General features: G+C 41.6%; 2 protein-coding genes across 2 annotated transcripts in view; one reads left to right on the forward strand and one right to left on the reverse strand.

Annotated features, from left to right (window-relative positions):
* Positions 1-1,318: 1,318 nt before the first annotated feature.
* LOC103377690 (T-cell surface glycoprotein CD3 epsilon chain-like) lies at positions 1,319-4,312 on the reverse strand. Its single transcript, XM_008308583.3, has 5 exons — positions 4,047-4,312; positions 3,449-3,649; positions 3,202-3,345; positions 2,975-3,027; positions 1,319-2,014 (listed from the first exon to the last, which is right to left on the reverse strand). Exons 1-5 carry the CDS (start codon positions 4,120-4,122, stop codon positions 1,958-1,960), a joined length of 531 nt encoding a protein of 176 aa, XP_008306805.1. The 5' UTR covers positions 4,123-4,312; the 3' UTR covers positions 1,319-1,957.
* Positions 4,313-6,380: 2,068 nt separating this feature from the next.
* LOC103377689 (myelin protein zero-like protein 2) overlaps positions 6,381-12,238 on the forward strand; it is a 15,501-nt gene continuing 9,643 nt past the window's right edge. Inside the window, exon 1 of the mRNA XM_008308581.3 lies at positions 6,381-7,075. Coding sequence (XP_008306803.1) covers positions 7,021-7,075 — 55 coding nt within the window. The 5' untranslated portion in view covers positions 6,381-7,020. The remainder of the gene's footprint in view (positions 7,076-12,238) is intronic.

Below are 12,238 nucleotides of genomic sequence, written 5' to 3' on the forward strand. Positions count from 1 at the left end.
GAGATGAGTGTGGGGCAGCGGGGGACAGAGGAGGGAGGGCATTTGGGCTTCAGCACGGTACAGAACAACTGTCCGTAGTCTCGACGCACCCTCAGTGTCTTCATGATGTTTCACTGCTCATCCAATGGGCTTCTTCGGTTCTAACTGACTGCTGGTTGTGGTTACCAGTCATCAGCAGGGTCCCTGAGGTAATAAAAACCTCCCACATGACTCGTGCAGCCCCCACATTCACACCTTGCCCACAGTGGTCACAACTTCCCTACCTTCAGTTTAGAGCAGAGCCAACTCCTTCTTCGTGTTACTATAAAGCATCTCAGTTCAACCATCAGTCTGAGGATAAAGACCAGAATTGTCCCAGCAGTCAGTTGGAACCGAAGCCTGGTGGATGAAACCAGAACATTCCAGCGACTGCGTTTCATCAGAGTTTTATTGTCATTGCTGGGAAACAATTGGACGAAAGCGAAAACAGACAAAGTGAGACAGAAACTTTTAAGCATTAGGAAATATTTCACGTGCATGTCAGTAACTTCCACATGCAGCGTGAGCTACGTCACTTGTAGAAAGGGTGAGAATCGAGTAATGAAGTCTCCCTGAGGTTGACTGCGGGCTTCAGAGTGTGCAGCGGAAATGAGCTGTGGCTTTGAGGCCGTTTCATTAACTGCACACACACACACAGGTATCGGCCGCAGCATCTTTGTTCTGTCTGACGCCAGAGAAGGAAGACAATGACAGAGATGAAGAAGTTTCTTATTGTTGATGCTTTTATTTCAACATATTTAACTGTTGTTTGTCCTGTTGATCCAGTGTTATCATTAACAAACCTGCGCTCCTGTTTTAGTTGATTTGTAATTAGCTGAGCTTACGTTGACTTAATTAACTATTCTAGACAGATGAAAAAAAAAAAGAACAATACAGGGGGGCTTCAAGATACAAGTTTAATCCGTTCCACTGCAGCACTCGTGTCGATCCGCTCATATCTCGATCCCCATTAAAAAGAACTGAAAACCAATTCATTCATTCTACCCCCCAAATATATTATTAATTAAAATCCCCCCCCATCTAAAGATCAAAAACATAGATATAAACAAATATAGTGATAATATAAAATAATACTAATTAAGAAAACATTGTTTTGGGTATAAAAATGGGTATATAAATAGCCAAGCGAGGGACAGTGAGCGAGACGGCGCGACAGGAAAACTCGTATCTCGGAGCCCCGCTGTACACCAACACCATTTAACCCTTTAAAGAAATGTCTTACTTTAAGATCTACCAGCTCGACCAATCAGCATATGTACAAGCCACATTTACATTTCTCTTCTTCTCTTCCAGCCTGTCCCCTTCCTCAGAGGTCGTCACAGAAATCGTCCAGAATTGGTATCGAACCCAGAACCCTCTGGTGGAGGACTGGAGCGTCACCACTCGGCAAAAGTAAATTTTTAAAAAAATTACAATTTTTACAGTACTATTTGGGATGACACAGGTTAAAATATAATAACACACTCTAAACCAGGGGTCACCAACGTGGTGCCCGGGGTCACCTGGTAGCCCCCCCCTCTCCCCCTCGTGGGGACAAAACATTTTTTACCCCCCCGACACACACCGCCGCAAATTGAAATACTATTGAGAACCTGATAACGTTTATATTTTTTATCTGTACAAACCAATGTCTGAGTTGCTGCCACCTAGTGACTGGAGGCTCATTCAAGCATTTCAGCAGTGGTACACCTATGTCCAGCGTGCCACATTCCATTGGACGCATTGGATTATAGACGCCCATGCACCTCCCCGATCCCCCCCACCCCCCTCCAATATTTGAGAAGTACTGAATTAAAGGAACACAAACATTTCTTTACAAATGTAATCAATAATACTGAATGTGAATGGGTAAATCCATGAGACTGGAACGTGCGGCACACTTCTGTCAAGGTGTCCGTCCAACTTTGGCGACTCCGCTCTAGCCCATCCGATTCACGAAAGCGTAAGGGTCCGACGCACGTGTGCGGTTCAGTTGCTGCAGGAAAAAAAAAACCCACAAAATTAAAAGAAAGTCAACACGTTTTGATTGTGATTTGGTGACAGCACAACGTAAGCGTTGATCTCCACTCTCACATTTTTAAAGAATTTAATTTATGCCATTTTTGATTTGTTCTGTAGTCCCTTGGCTCTCACCCTGACCTTTACTCCTCTGCTCTTACACTCGTCATCTCAAGAACTCAAGAAGTGAGTTGCCAGCTAATCAGCAATGTGTGGTATTTGTTTCCCAGAATAAATGAACATTATTTTCCAAAACGTTACAGATATGACAACAACATTTCCAGCCAGTTGTTTGCTAGAAGTTTTCTGGTGACTTCTGTTAGCGGAATCTCTGGTTCTTTCCTCCATGATGAATAATGTTTTTTTAATTTATTTCAATGGTATAGTTAAAATAGAGCTAACACTTTCAATCAGACCTCAACGTTAACGGTTCTTAGTTAGAAACCGAGAGAATAAATATAATTCATTTCTTTTGTAAGCTTCTTTTTAACTGTCTGTTACTTCTCAAAGTGTGTGGTGGGGAACAATGACCGGACAGGAGGGGCTTGTTAATGACCAACAGGTTTGAGATTGACTGGTCTAAATTTAGGGATTAAAAATGGGATTAATATTGAAATACAAAAATAGCAACAGTGTCGTGCTGACAATGTTAAAACCAGATAAAATAAAAAAATAAAGAATTAAATTAATAACAGTGAGTAAAATTGGAGTTTGAGTTCAGTTGTTAAATACTACTTTTGACCACTGTATTTAACCCATCTAGTAACACTTGAAGACATTTATTTTAAGAAAACCATTCTCTGAAATAAGTTCTGGTGGGCCACATAAAATGATGAGGCGGGCCGAATTTGGCCTGCGGGCCTTGAGGTTGACATATGAATTAGAACACTGGAGAACCGATTTTTTAAAAAAATAAATAAATAAATGATGTACATACCTCATAATCAGAAGAGGTGGCTTGTGGAGCTCGGCCTCCTGGACGAGAAGGTTCTAGATAACAAGGACAAAACAGTCAACGAGGTTTTTTGGACATCAAACATTGGATTTTAGTCTCATTGGACTGGACAGGGTGTGAAGAGTCACTTTAAAATGGGAAGAAGTCTGGGAATTGAACCATTTTTGGCACCGTCTGAGCTCGGGCCCTTAGTTGTACTTATAACTTACTTTGTGGCGTCTTGTCAGGTCCACCTGAGCTTTTCTTCTTGGTGCACTTGTAGATGATGGTCATGAAAACAACTGTCCCCAGCACCTCTGCAACAATGGCGGTTAACAGGAAGAGTCCATCGAGCTCCCAACAGTTGGCACACGCTGGTCAACAAACGACAACGACAGCAGTATAACGTCAGTGTTTGCTCCGACAGGACGACTGATGTGACATTAGGAAAAAAATAAACGGAGATGTCTAACTTACGTTTTCCTTTAATGTAGAAAAAATATGTTTTTTCAGTGCCATCCTCCGTGTATTTACAGCTGTATAAGCCCTTGGTGTCACTTCCGTACTCCTTTTCGAGGGATCGAGTCTTATCTCCATTTAGTTTTTTTTCATTCATGTACCAATCACCTTCAGCTGGACAGTTCATTATAAATTTGTTCCCGTCTGAAATCACCGTACCTCATATAAAAGACAGACAAGGGATTTTAATAGCATTGAAAAGTCAGATAAAAAACACGAGGAAATGCTTGGTCTGCTGTAGCGTTAGCATCATTGTGTCTAAAGATATCTGTAAAAGAAGATATCCTCAGTAGGGAGTCAGGTTATGCTAAATCAAACGGAAAACAAAACTCTGTTTTATTCTATTGTTGTTGTTTTTGTCTTTTACACCAACTGCAATCAAGCCGTAGTTGTATGACAAAAAAAATGAGGCAAATTTCAGGTGGTTGTCTAAACAAAAAAAAAAAAAACAGCCTAATTTCATACATCTATTGAAATTCATGAATCAAAATTCACATCCCAAGTTTACAAGGAAGTTTTTTTTTTTTATTTTGAACAACAATGTAGGGATGTTTACCTTTCTCGTTAGCCCTTACTGTTGCCACAACCAGGAAGAGCACGACGATCCGGGGCCACACACCCATGGCGTTCATTGTATTGATGGAAAACCTTTTTCTGTCCTGAGATATTTGGATTTACTGCAGTGGTATAAGTAATCATAAATAGGATTAAGATTTCTGTTCAACTGGAGAGAAAAAAAAAAAGATCTCTGTCTCTCTGTCTTTGTCTCTGTCTCTGTCTCTCTCTCTCTTTCTCTTTCTCTCTCTCTTTCTCTCTCTCACACACATGCAATTTTTTTTTAAGCAGGAAGTATTTATATATACAGCAGATAAACCTCATTACCATTTTAGGGTGAAGATCATCTTGTTAAGACCCAGATTTGAGCTTAATGGTTGTAAATAGTATACGTGTAATATATATTTGATTACATAAACATAAAATAACAACTATCATTCAGTTTATATTTTTACATTTATCAAGTTCATCAAGTTGACAAACACGTAACGGTCACACCTGTTTCTTCTTGTTGCTCTTACGAAATAAATTAATGCATTTTTTTTCTAGAATGATGAATTTTAGGTTTCTATATAGACTTCTGTGGGTTTTGTGGCTACTGTATTTGTAGAAATGTATGGACCCGTTGCAAAAATTAAACCTTCTCTTTTATATAATTATAGTTTGTACTTTGTAGTATATTTTATTAACATTTCGTGTTTAATACAATGTATTTCATGCGAATTATTCTGAACTGTCAAAAACTGTCAAAAACAAACAAAAAAAAACTGTCAAAAACAAAAACAAAAACCCAAACATCTAAAACCCAAACCCGTTATTTGTCTTACAGGCTCTTTTTCTTTGACATCAAAGTCCTGCTCTGCCCCCTAGCGGGAAAAATCTTGAACTAACCGGTGTGTCTCTTCTGTCCCTCCACCACTGAATGGACTATTGAGTCAGAATCAACTCAACCGGAAGAAAGAAAAGCTGAGTATACAGTTTTTTTTAATCTTTTTTTTTTTTTTTACAATTAAATGTATTATTTAATTTCTATATTGTGAATAATTGTGTGTCATATGAGCAAAAATTGTAAAAAGAATACTTCATAAATGTAAACAAATATATACGTGTCTCTGTGTGTATACATACATATATATATATGCGTGAGTGTTTGTGTGTGTGTACTAGTACTAGCCTGTTTTATTGCACAATCAATGTGGGTTCGGGGAGGGTGTGGGGGAGAGCCTGCCTCCTCTCCTCCACAGGTTTTATGTGGTTTTATGTGGTTCTTGGCCTAGGTGTGTATTATTCATGGCCTGCCAGGATTGACCTGATAAATGTTCTGGCTCAAGTTTTAACTCCTCTCCTGAGGTCTGTGGAAGTATTCATTGGTAATACTTCGAAAAGCCCGAGTACACAGCTGCAGCCCACTGCACTGTACTGTACTGCACTGTACTGTACTGTACTGTACTGTACTGTACTGTACTGTACTGTACTGTACTGCACCCACTTTGTTAGTGTTGTGGATTCGAGCGTCCAAATGCACTCCCTTCCATCTTTATTACCCCCTCCATAGTGAAGGAGGAGGCGATAGTCGTGCACTGAAATATTCAAATCCCTGCATCGGCTCACAGTGACGTGCAGGGCCAACAGGGGCAGCGCTGTACGTCAGAGGAAGGCAAAAGGTCACGGTTTAAAATCTACTTTGAAAACTCTGTCACTCCGACCGCAGACCTCTGAGAGATCCTGTCATCAAGTGTGAACTTGTCGTTCTTTCAGGTCGTCGTCGTCGTCGTTGTCGTGGTGCTGAGGAAACTTGACTCCATCGTTCTTCACCAGTTCTGTTGGTAAACGGAGCAACGAAAGAGTCCGAGAGCTTCGGTCCGTGCTCACTTCCTCACAGTATGTAATCCATATCATTTCTACCTCTGACGACCATCGTGGCCATTTCTGTTTGTTTTTTAGTAAATCCCCGGCCCCACCCTGACCCCCGCCCCCTACGCCCCACGTTAAAGTGTCCAGAGGGTGAGGTCTTAAATGAATAACTGAGTATTTATACAGGACGTTTCCCTGTAGTACAGTGAAATATTCTTTTGAGCACATACTGTAGGAGTACTGGGTCACACCTTCAGTGTAGAAGGTAAATAGTTCTATGTAAATATATTGAAGTCTTCATATATATACATATATATATATAAGTCTTCATAAAGGCAGATCTGAACTATGACCTCAGTAATATCTGTACAATCAATGTTACTTTCATTCCTGTTTTGTTTTTTGTTTTTTATGAAACCAGGTAAAATATTTCGTGGTCTTTTTTCCTACTTTTTCATGTTTAAATAACCAGCAGCAGATTCAAGTCATCAAGGTCTGGACTGTGTAGAGGTTAGAGGTCAGAGGTCAGTTAGTGGTAGACTTGGGTTTTGAGTTCTTCAGAGGTCATAAATCACATTACGCTTCATTCCTTTTACAAATGGACGATGTCTCTCAGCGCTATCGACTGTCAAAAAAATAAAATTGGAGTAAATACATCAGTGGACAGACTCACGAATCTCAAGTTGTTGTTTTTTTTGGTCACGATGCCTCGAATAACAACATCGACGAAACCTCCTTTCTCACGTGTTTGCGAAAGAGCCGTTCGGATTCTTACGCAGCAGCAGCAGCAGCAGAACTGGTTTAGTGGCCGCCAGGAATTCCAAGGGTTTTGACTTTGACGTCAGCGAGAAAGCGAGAGGAAAGGGGGTGACTTGACTTGACTTACTCCGCCCGAAAACTGTGGTGGGAGGGCGATGGAGTGGAGTGTAAGAGGGCAGCGGCGTGTCGGGACGCGTCTTAGCAGAGCCAAGGTGCAGGAGACAACACACTGCGAATAACCCCAGTGGATCAGGGGGGTAAAAAGACTTTGTGGGTGTTTGAGCTACTGTGTGGAAAAGTCTCTGCGGGTCAGTGGTCTGTGGTCAGTGGTCTGTGGTCTGTGGTCTGCACCGGCCGTTCAGATGTGCGTAAAGGCACTGAGCTTCTTCACGGTCCTGTCTGGACTCGCAGCTTCAGGTGAGACTTTTGTTTTGATTTTTGGCGCAGCTTCTCAGAGATTTGACTTAAATACCGTTAATCCCATTCTCGCTGGAATCGGATTACTCCGAGTCCAGGCTCTGAGGTTAAAAGTTCGATTTACCTGTGATTTTTTTTAAGTCAATAAATCGTAAAAAAAAAAAAAAAAAAAAAAAACACGTTCATCCCTGACTCCAGTTTCCACGCTCGGTATTTTCTCCCCAGATCCCTGAAGTAACTGAGTTAGTTAAGTCTTAACAGGACGACCCTTTAGAGATCCTCTGGACAATAAAGGTCCAGAGTGAAGGAGAAACCCATCAGTGTTGTGTCCATTAGTGAACGCTCCACAGGGAGACCTTTAGCCTCCATATCCGTGCGCTCGGCCGTGCGTCACTGGGAAGCGGAGAAACTCGGCAGTGGCACCGGGTGGGCGGCTGAAGCAGCCACTTCTGAGGAATTGACATTAAGCGGTTTGTCGACAAACAACCCCGCACACATTGTTTATGCAAACTCAATCATTTCCTGCCTATTAATGTGCATCCGCGCTCACGTTCCCGGGGACTGTTAAGTGCCCCGATGGACGCAGATAAGTCCGCCCGCTTCCCGTACATGGGGGGGCAGGATGTGTCAGCTGTTCACAACATCATGTCAAACAAATGCACCAGCGGGTAAATAACCGCTCAGGGTTATTTTTAAAAGTTCACCGTGATCATGGCAATTCATCCAGTGGCCACCAGGGTATTTAACCTTGAGGTTATCAGTGTCCATCTCAGTAAAGTGGATTACATTGATTGAGTTTGTCCATCGCGGCCAGGGTTCTCTACAGGAGAGAGCTGCTCATGGTCACAGGTGGACTGTGAGTGTATTACAGCCACAGGCGGGCGCTGTCGGGCCAGACCAGTACAATCATAATATAATTATATAATAATTAATTACGAATAACAAAAAGTATTTTTTCATATTTAATTAAATATAATTTTACAAAACATTTCCTGAACATGAAGTATACGTGTATTTTTTTTATTTTATTTTCAAAATTCATCAAGCGGGCCAGTTTTGGCCCATGGGCCTCATGTTTGACACCCCTGCTCTAAACCAAAGGTCTTCAGCATGGTGTTTGCCATCCCTAGGGGATCAGTGCAGGTACTGCAGGGTGATCGTGAAGTTTGTGGTTGATTAGACAAAGTCTACTTCTCTCCATTATTTACCAAAAATTAAAATGTCTTTGAAAAAGTTCAAGTATTTATGGGTGGTAGTGGGTCCTCGTCCTGAACCATATTCAAAACCATCAATGTTTGTCTTTTTTTCTACTTCCATTTTTTCGTCTGTCTCTATACACAGACGACCACATTAACGCTGCAGCTGCAATAATTACCTACAACTGATTTGCATTTGCAGCCGTGCACCCAGGAGATCAATTTTTTTGTCTCATTGTATTTAATTAAACAAATGAGTGATAAAAATGACAAATATTGGTTGTGATTGTGAGTTTCCCAAGAAGAAGGTGTTCTTTTCTAACGTAACAATAATTTCTCCATAATCACTTTAACCGTGTTCTGTTTGTAACAGGATGCAGTGACACCGTGGATGAAAAACCCTTTAACGACTCTCCGCGACACTAATTTACACTAAAACCCTCGTCATTACAGAGCAGCGACTTATAAACCGTGAAGTGCAGATTTGCTCCAGGGAATGAACGAGGAAGACGAGACTAAAATGAAATAAAACAGACAGGAAGCGTTCAACAGGAGGAAACACTTGCCTGAATAATAATCTGTAGAAATGCAGAGAAACAAGTCTGTCCGTTCAGCTGTGGTCTTTTAAACAGCATTTGTTCACCTTGATGCAGGTTCCTCAGAAGTGCCATTTGTCAACGGTCCCTTAGAGATGCCCCTGGTTGACACATTGATTAGTTTTCCTTTATTTACACCTCCAATTAGGCAACAGAATGAAGTGCTCATGTAGGTTCTAAGTCTTCCAGGTCATTTTATCCAAAGCAGTTAAGTAGAAGTTCTAAGTCTTCGTCCCCTAGGACAGGGGTCTCAGAACTCAAAAGTGTTGAAGGTCTCTGCTGCCATTTTCATTTTATTGGGAGGGCCACAAAATGATATTAAATTAAAAAAACAGAACAGATATTTAAGAAAAACAAGTGTAAATACTGTATAATATAAAACATGTCACCAGTAAAATCATGATTGACATTTAGTCATGGGCCAGAAATAGGAAATTCATGGGGGGTTTGAAGCTTCTGCTCTAGGATGAGAGATGAAGCATCTTTCGGAAATCAGTTGGAATCGAAAGTCCAGTTTTGATGACAGAAGTCTGTGAGTTACTTTGTCTTCCTTTTTTTTCACCTGAAGTCGAAACCGGAAAAGTTTAAAGGCTGTGACATGTGGCGGCCTGTCCTGACTTACAGGTTTAACTCTCTGTTGAGTCTGCACTCAGCCAGTTGTATAATCAAGTCTTTTTTTTAAAGCCCCTCTTCGACTCTGTCACGCTTATTGTAGCTTAGCAGCTCGTACGTACTGTATGTGTTTACTGGGACGTAACCATTATCTCTCAGCCACAGCCTCTCTAATCTGATCTAAATAACGTGTTAGGGCCAAACACAGCAGGCTCCCTGTGACTCCCTGCACTGATGTACTGGTGATTTCTGTCGACACACCTTGTACTGTGTCTATAGCCTTTGTGTTGGATTTAATTTGATTGATCTGGGGCGTGCATGTGTGACAGTGACATCAGGCTCTGATTGAAATCACTCCGACTAAGTGTGAAACCGAGACACGCCCTGTGACGAAGTTCGCTGGATGATGTGCTTTTGAGATTCTAAGGTGTTAAGGTCGTTTGTAGACTTACCCATCGTCATTGTGTGTTTTCTCGCAGCGATTACCTACCGTCCGTTGGCCTGTCACTTCCCTAAAGTCTTGAATGTTATCATGAAGTTATTCCAATAAGAGGAAAACTTCATCCAGCTTTATAGCATTTTGATACAGTAGTAGAGTTTTTGCGCACAAAGTTTGACATTTGACTGTAATTTTTTAAATGCCGACGGTTAAACTCGAACTCGTTTTCTTGCTAATCCTCATGACTGACTTAAAATGAAGACTGACTGGCTGTGGAATGACTGGGACTGACTGCTGGGTTGAGCAGGTTTAGTCACACCTGAGCACTTGATTCTATTCATTCTTATTCTAGCTTATGTCGTTGACATGTAGCTCAGTGTTTGCTCTCTCTAATCGTGGGTTTCCAGTCAAGAGGAGGTTGCATAACCACACCTGTAACGCCCTGTCGGCCAATCAAAAGGCCGACAGGCATCGAGAATCTCGAGGCACTGACAGGCAGACATTAATGGTACGTGGAGGGAAAGCAGAATCACGTTTTCTTGACAGGGGAATAAAAAAAAAAGAATTAACAGATAGCAGAAAAATGTGGGACGACATTAACGTAATGTAATCAAATGTCAAACAGAGGAAAAACCCACTCAAATTCCTTCATCAACCCGTACAGATTACAAGACGCCATTAAAAACACAACTTTTTTTTTGCCGCCGTACAGTATGTATGAAAGATCAAACCTTAAAAAATCGTACAGTATGTATGAAAGATCAAACCTAAAAAAGAAAAACAAAAACAAAAAACAGTTTCTGCTTTTGTTAAAACAGATTCTACAGATGTTGTCTGTACAGACAGGGTAGTCCATTTCTAAAGGGAGCGCTAACCGGTTTTGCCAAGAAGCTAGCTGAAATAACTCTTCTTTCTTTGTTTGTAGCTGAAACGTTTTTTTTTTACTTTGGACAGGAAAAACATACATTTTAAAAGTATTTATTTGCTATTTCATTAAATCTGTGTCTCATATCGATATGAACTGGCTGTGAACTCTCCTCGTGGCTAGCTGTTGTTAGCATAGCATGTTAGTGTACTTTTCTACATTAGCGAACAAAGGAAGGAGGTAAACTGTAAACAAAATGGAACAATTCCTGCCACCAACAGTGGCAGGGCTTACTGTTGGTCACATGATGTGTGTCGGTTGATTGACAGTTGGAAGGCGGGTTTTGCACAAAGGAGTAATGTGAGTTCCAGCCAATAGTTTTCTGTTACTGTGATCGTTTTTTCACAGCCTTGACTTTTCAAGTGTTTACATCTCGTTATGAGATGAAATCTATTCAGAAGAAAAGTTCCGCACCACCCTCCCCCATCCCCTCCCCCTGACTCCCCCACCTCCCACCCAGTGCTGTTTCTGATCTGTGTATACACTCCATCTTTGTTGAATGATTTTCCCATTCAGAAGCTGAGGAGAAATTCCCAGCAGGGTTGACTCTACTCTGACTCAGACCACTGCAGGGTACCAAACACACTCCTTTCATGGTAAACACGTGAAAGTGAAGTCAGTCTTTCACGGGTGAGATTGTGGGTCCAGCAGAAGAAGCCCGTGGGCTCGTAATGAGATGGATCGAAACATTGGACCTTCTCCCCCGGAGGAGTTTGTAATCCTGGGGAGAGGCTGTCGAGTCAGCTGCGTCGTGGTGGGAGTTGGAGAGGTTTGATGGATTAAACTCTTATCCTCACTCACCCACTATACATTTCCTGTGGATGGCGCTGCCTGATGAATTACAATCGGCCTGGAGGAAGCAGGTGGAGGGAGAAAGACGGAGAGGAAAGAAAGAGTTGAAAATAGAAGAAACAGAGTTCGTGTCTGGCCGCACAGAACTTTAGAGCGTCTGCAGACGCGTTTAATAAACCCAGGTTTGGCACACTGCTGTAGGTGACGGGAAAAGGTGAATTTCTGGGAAAAGAAATGCATCAAAAAGGAACAAACTGTGGCCCATACATTAAAAAGGTCACGTTCGGTTCCAAATGAATTCCTCTCCATAAATCAGGTTTTGATTTTTACTCCTCCGAGCTCCGAGTGCTTACTCCACCTCAGTGGCTGTGGTACATTTGATCCACACGAGTGACTATCAGTAGAGGCAGCTGCCCACACTGTTGTCCACTGTTGTCCATATGTAGCTACACAGTCAATTCCACCGGAGACACATTTATTTGACTCGTCCAGTCATCTATGAAGAAGACAGAAACTAAAACAACAACAACAACCAGATTATCTGCTGTTTGTGAGCAAAGAAGTTTCAAATGCAGTGAACTTTTACATCAGTGGCTCCGCAAA

This window comes from Cynoglossus semilaevis, chromosome 4 (genome assembly GCF_000523025.1).
Source record: "Cynoglossus semilaevis isolate Cse_v1.0 chromosome 4, Cse_v1.0, whole genome shotgun sequence".
NCBI classification, from domain to species: domain Eukaryota; kingdom Metazoa; phylum Chordata; class Actinopteri; order Pleuronectiformes; family Cynoglossidae; genus Cynoglossus; species Cynoglossus semilaevis.

Coding starts and splice junctions, on each gene's coding strand:
- LOC103377690 (XM_008308583.3), bottom strand. CDS start 4,122: ATGAACGCCATGGGTGTGTGGCCCCGGATCGTCGTGCTCTTCCTGGTT. Junction 3,346..3,448: donor TTTCTACATTAAAGGAAAAC/GTAAGTTAGACA, acceptor TTTGTTGACCAG/CGTGTGCCAACTGTTGGGAG. Junction 3,028..3,201: donor ACCTGACAAGACGCCACAAA/GTAAGTTATAAG, acceptor CTTGTTATCTAG/AACCTTCTCGTCCAGGAGGC.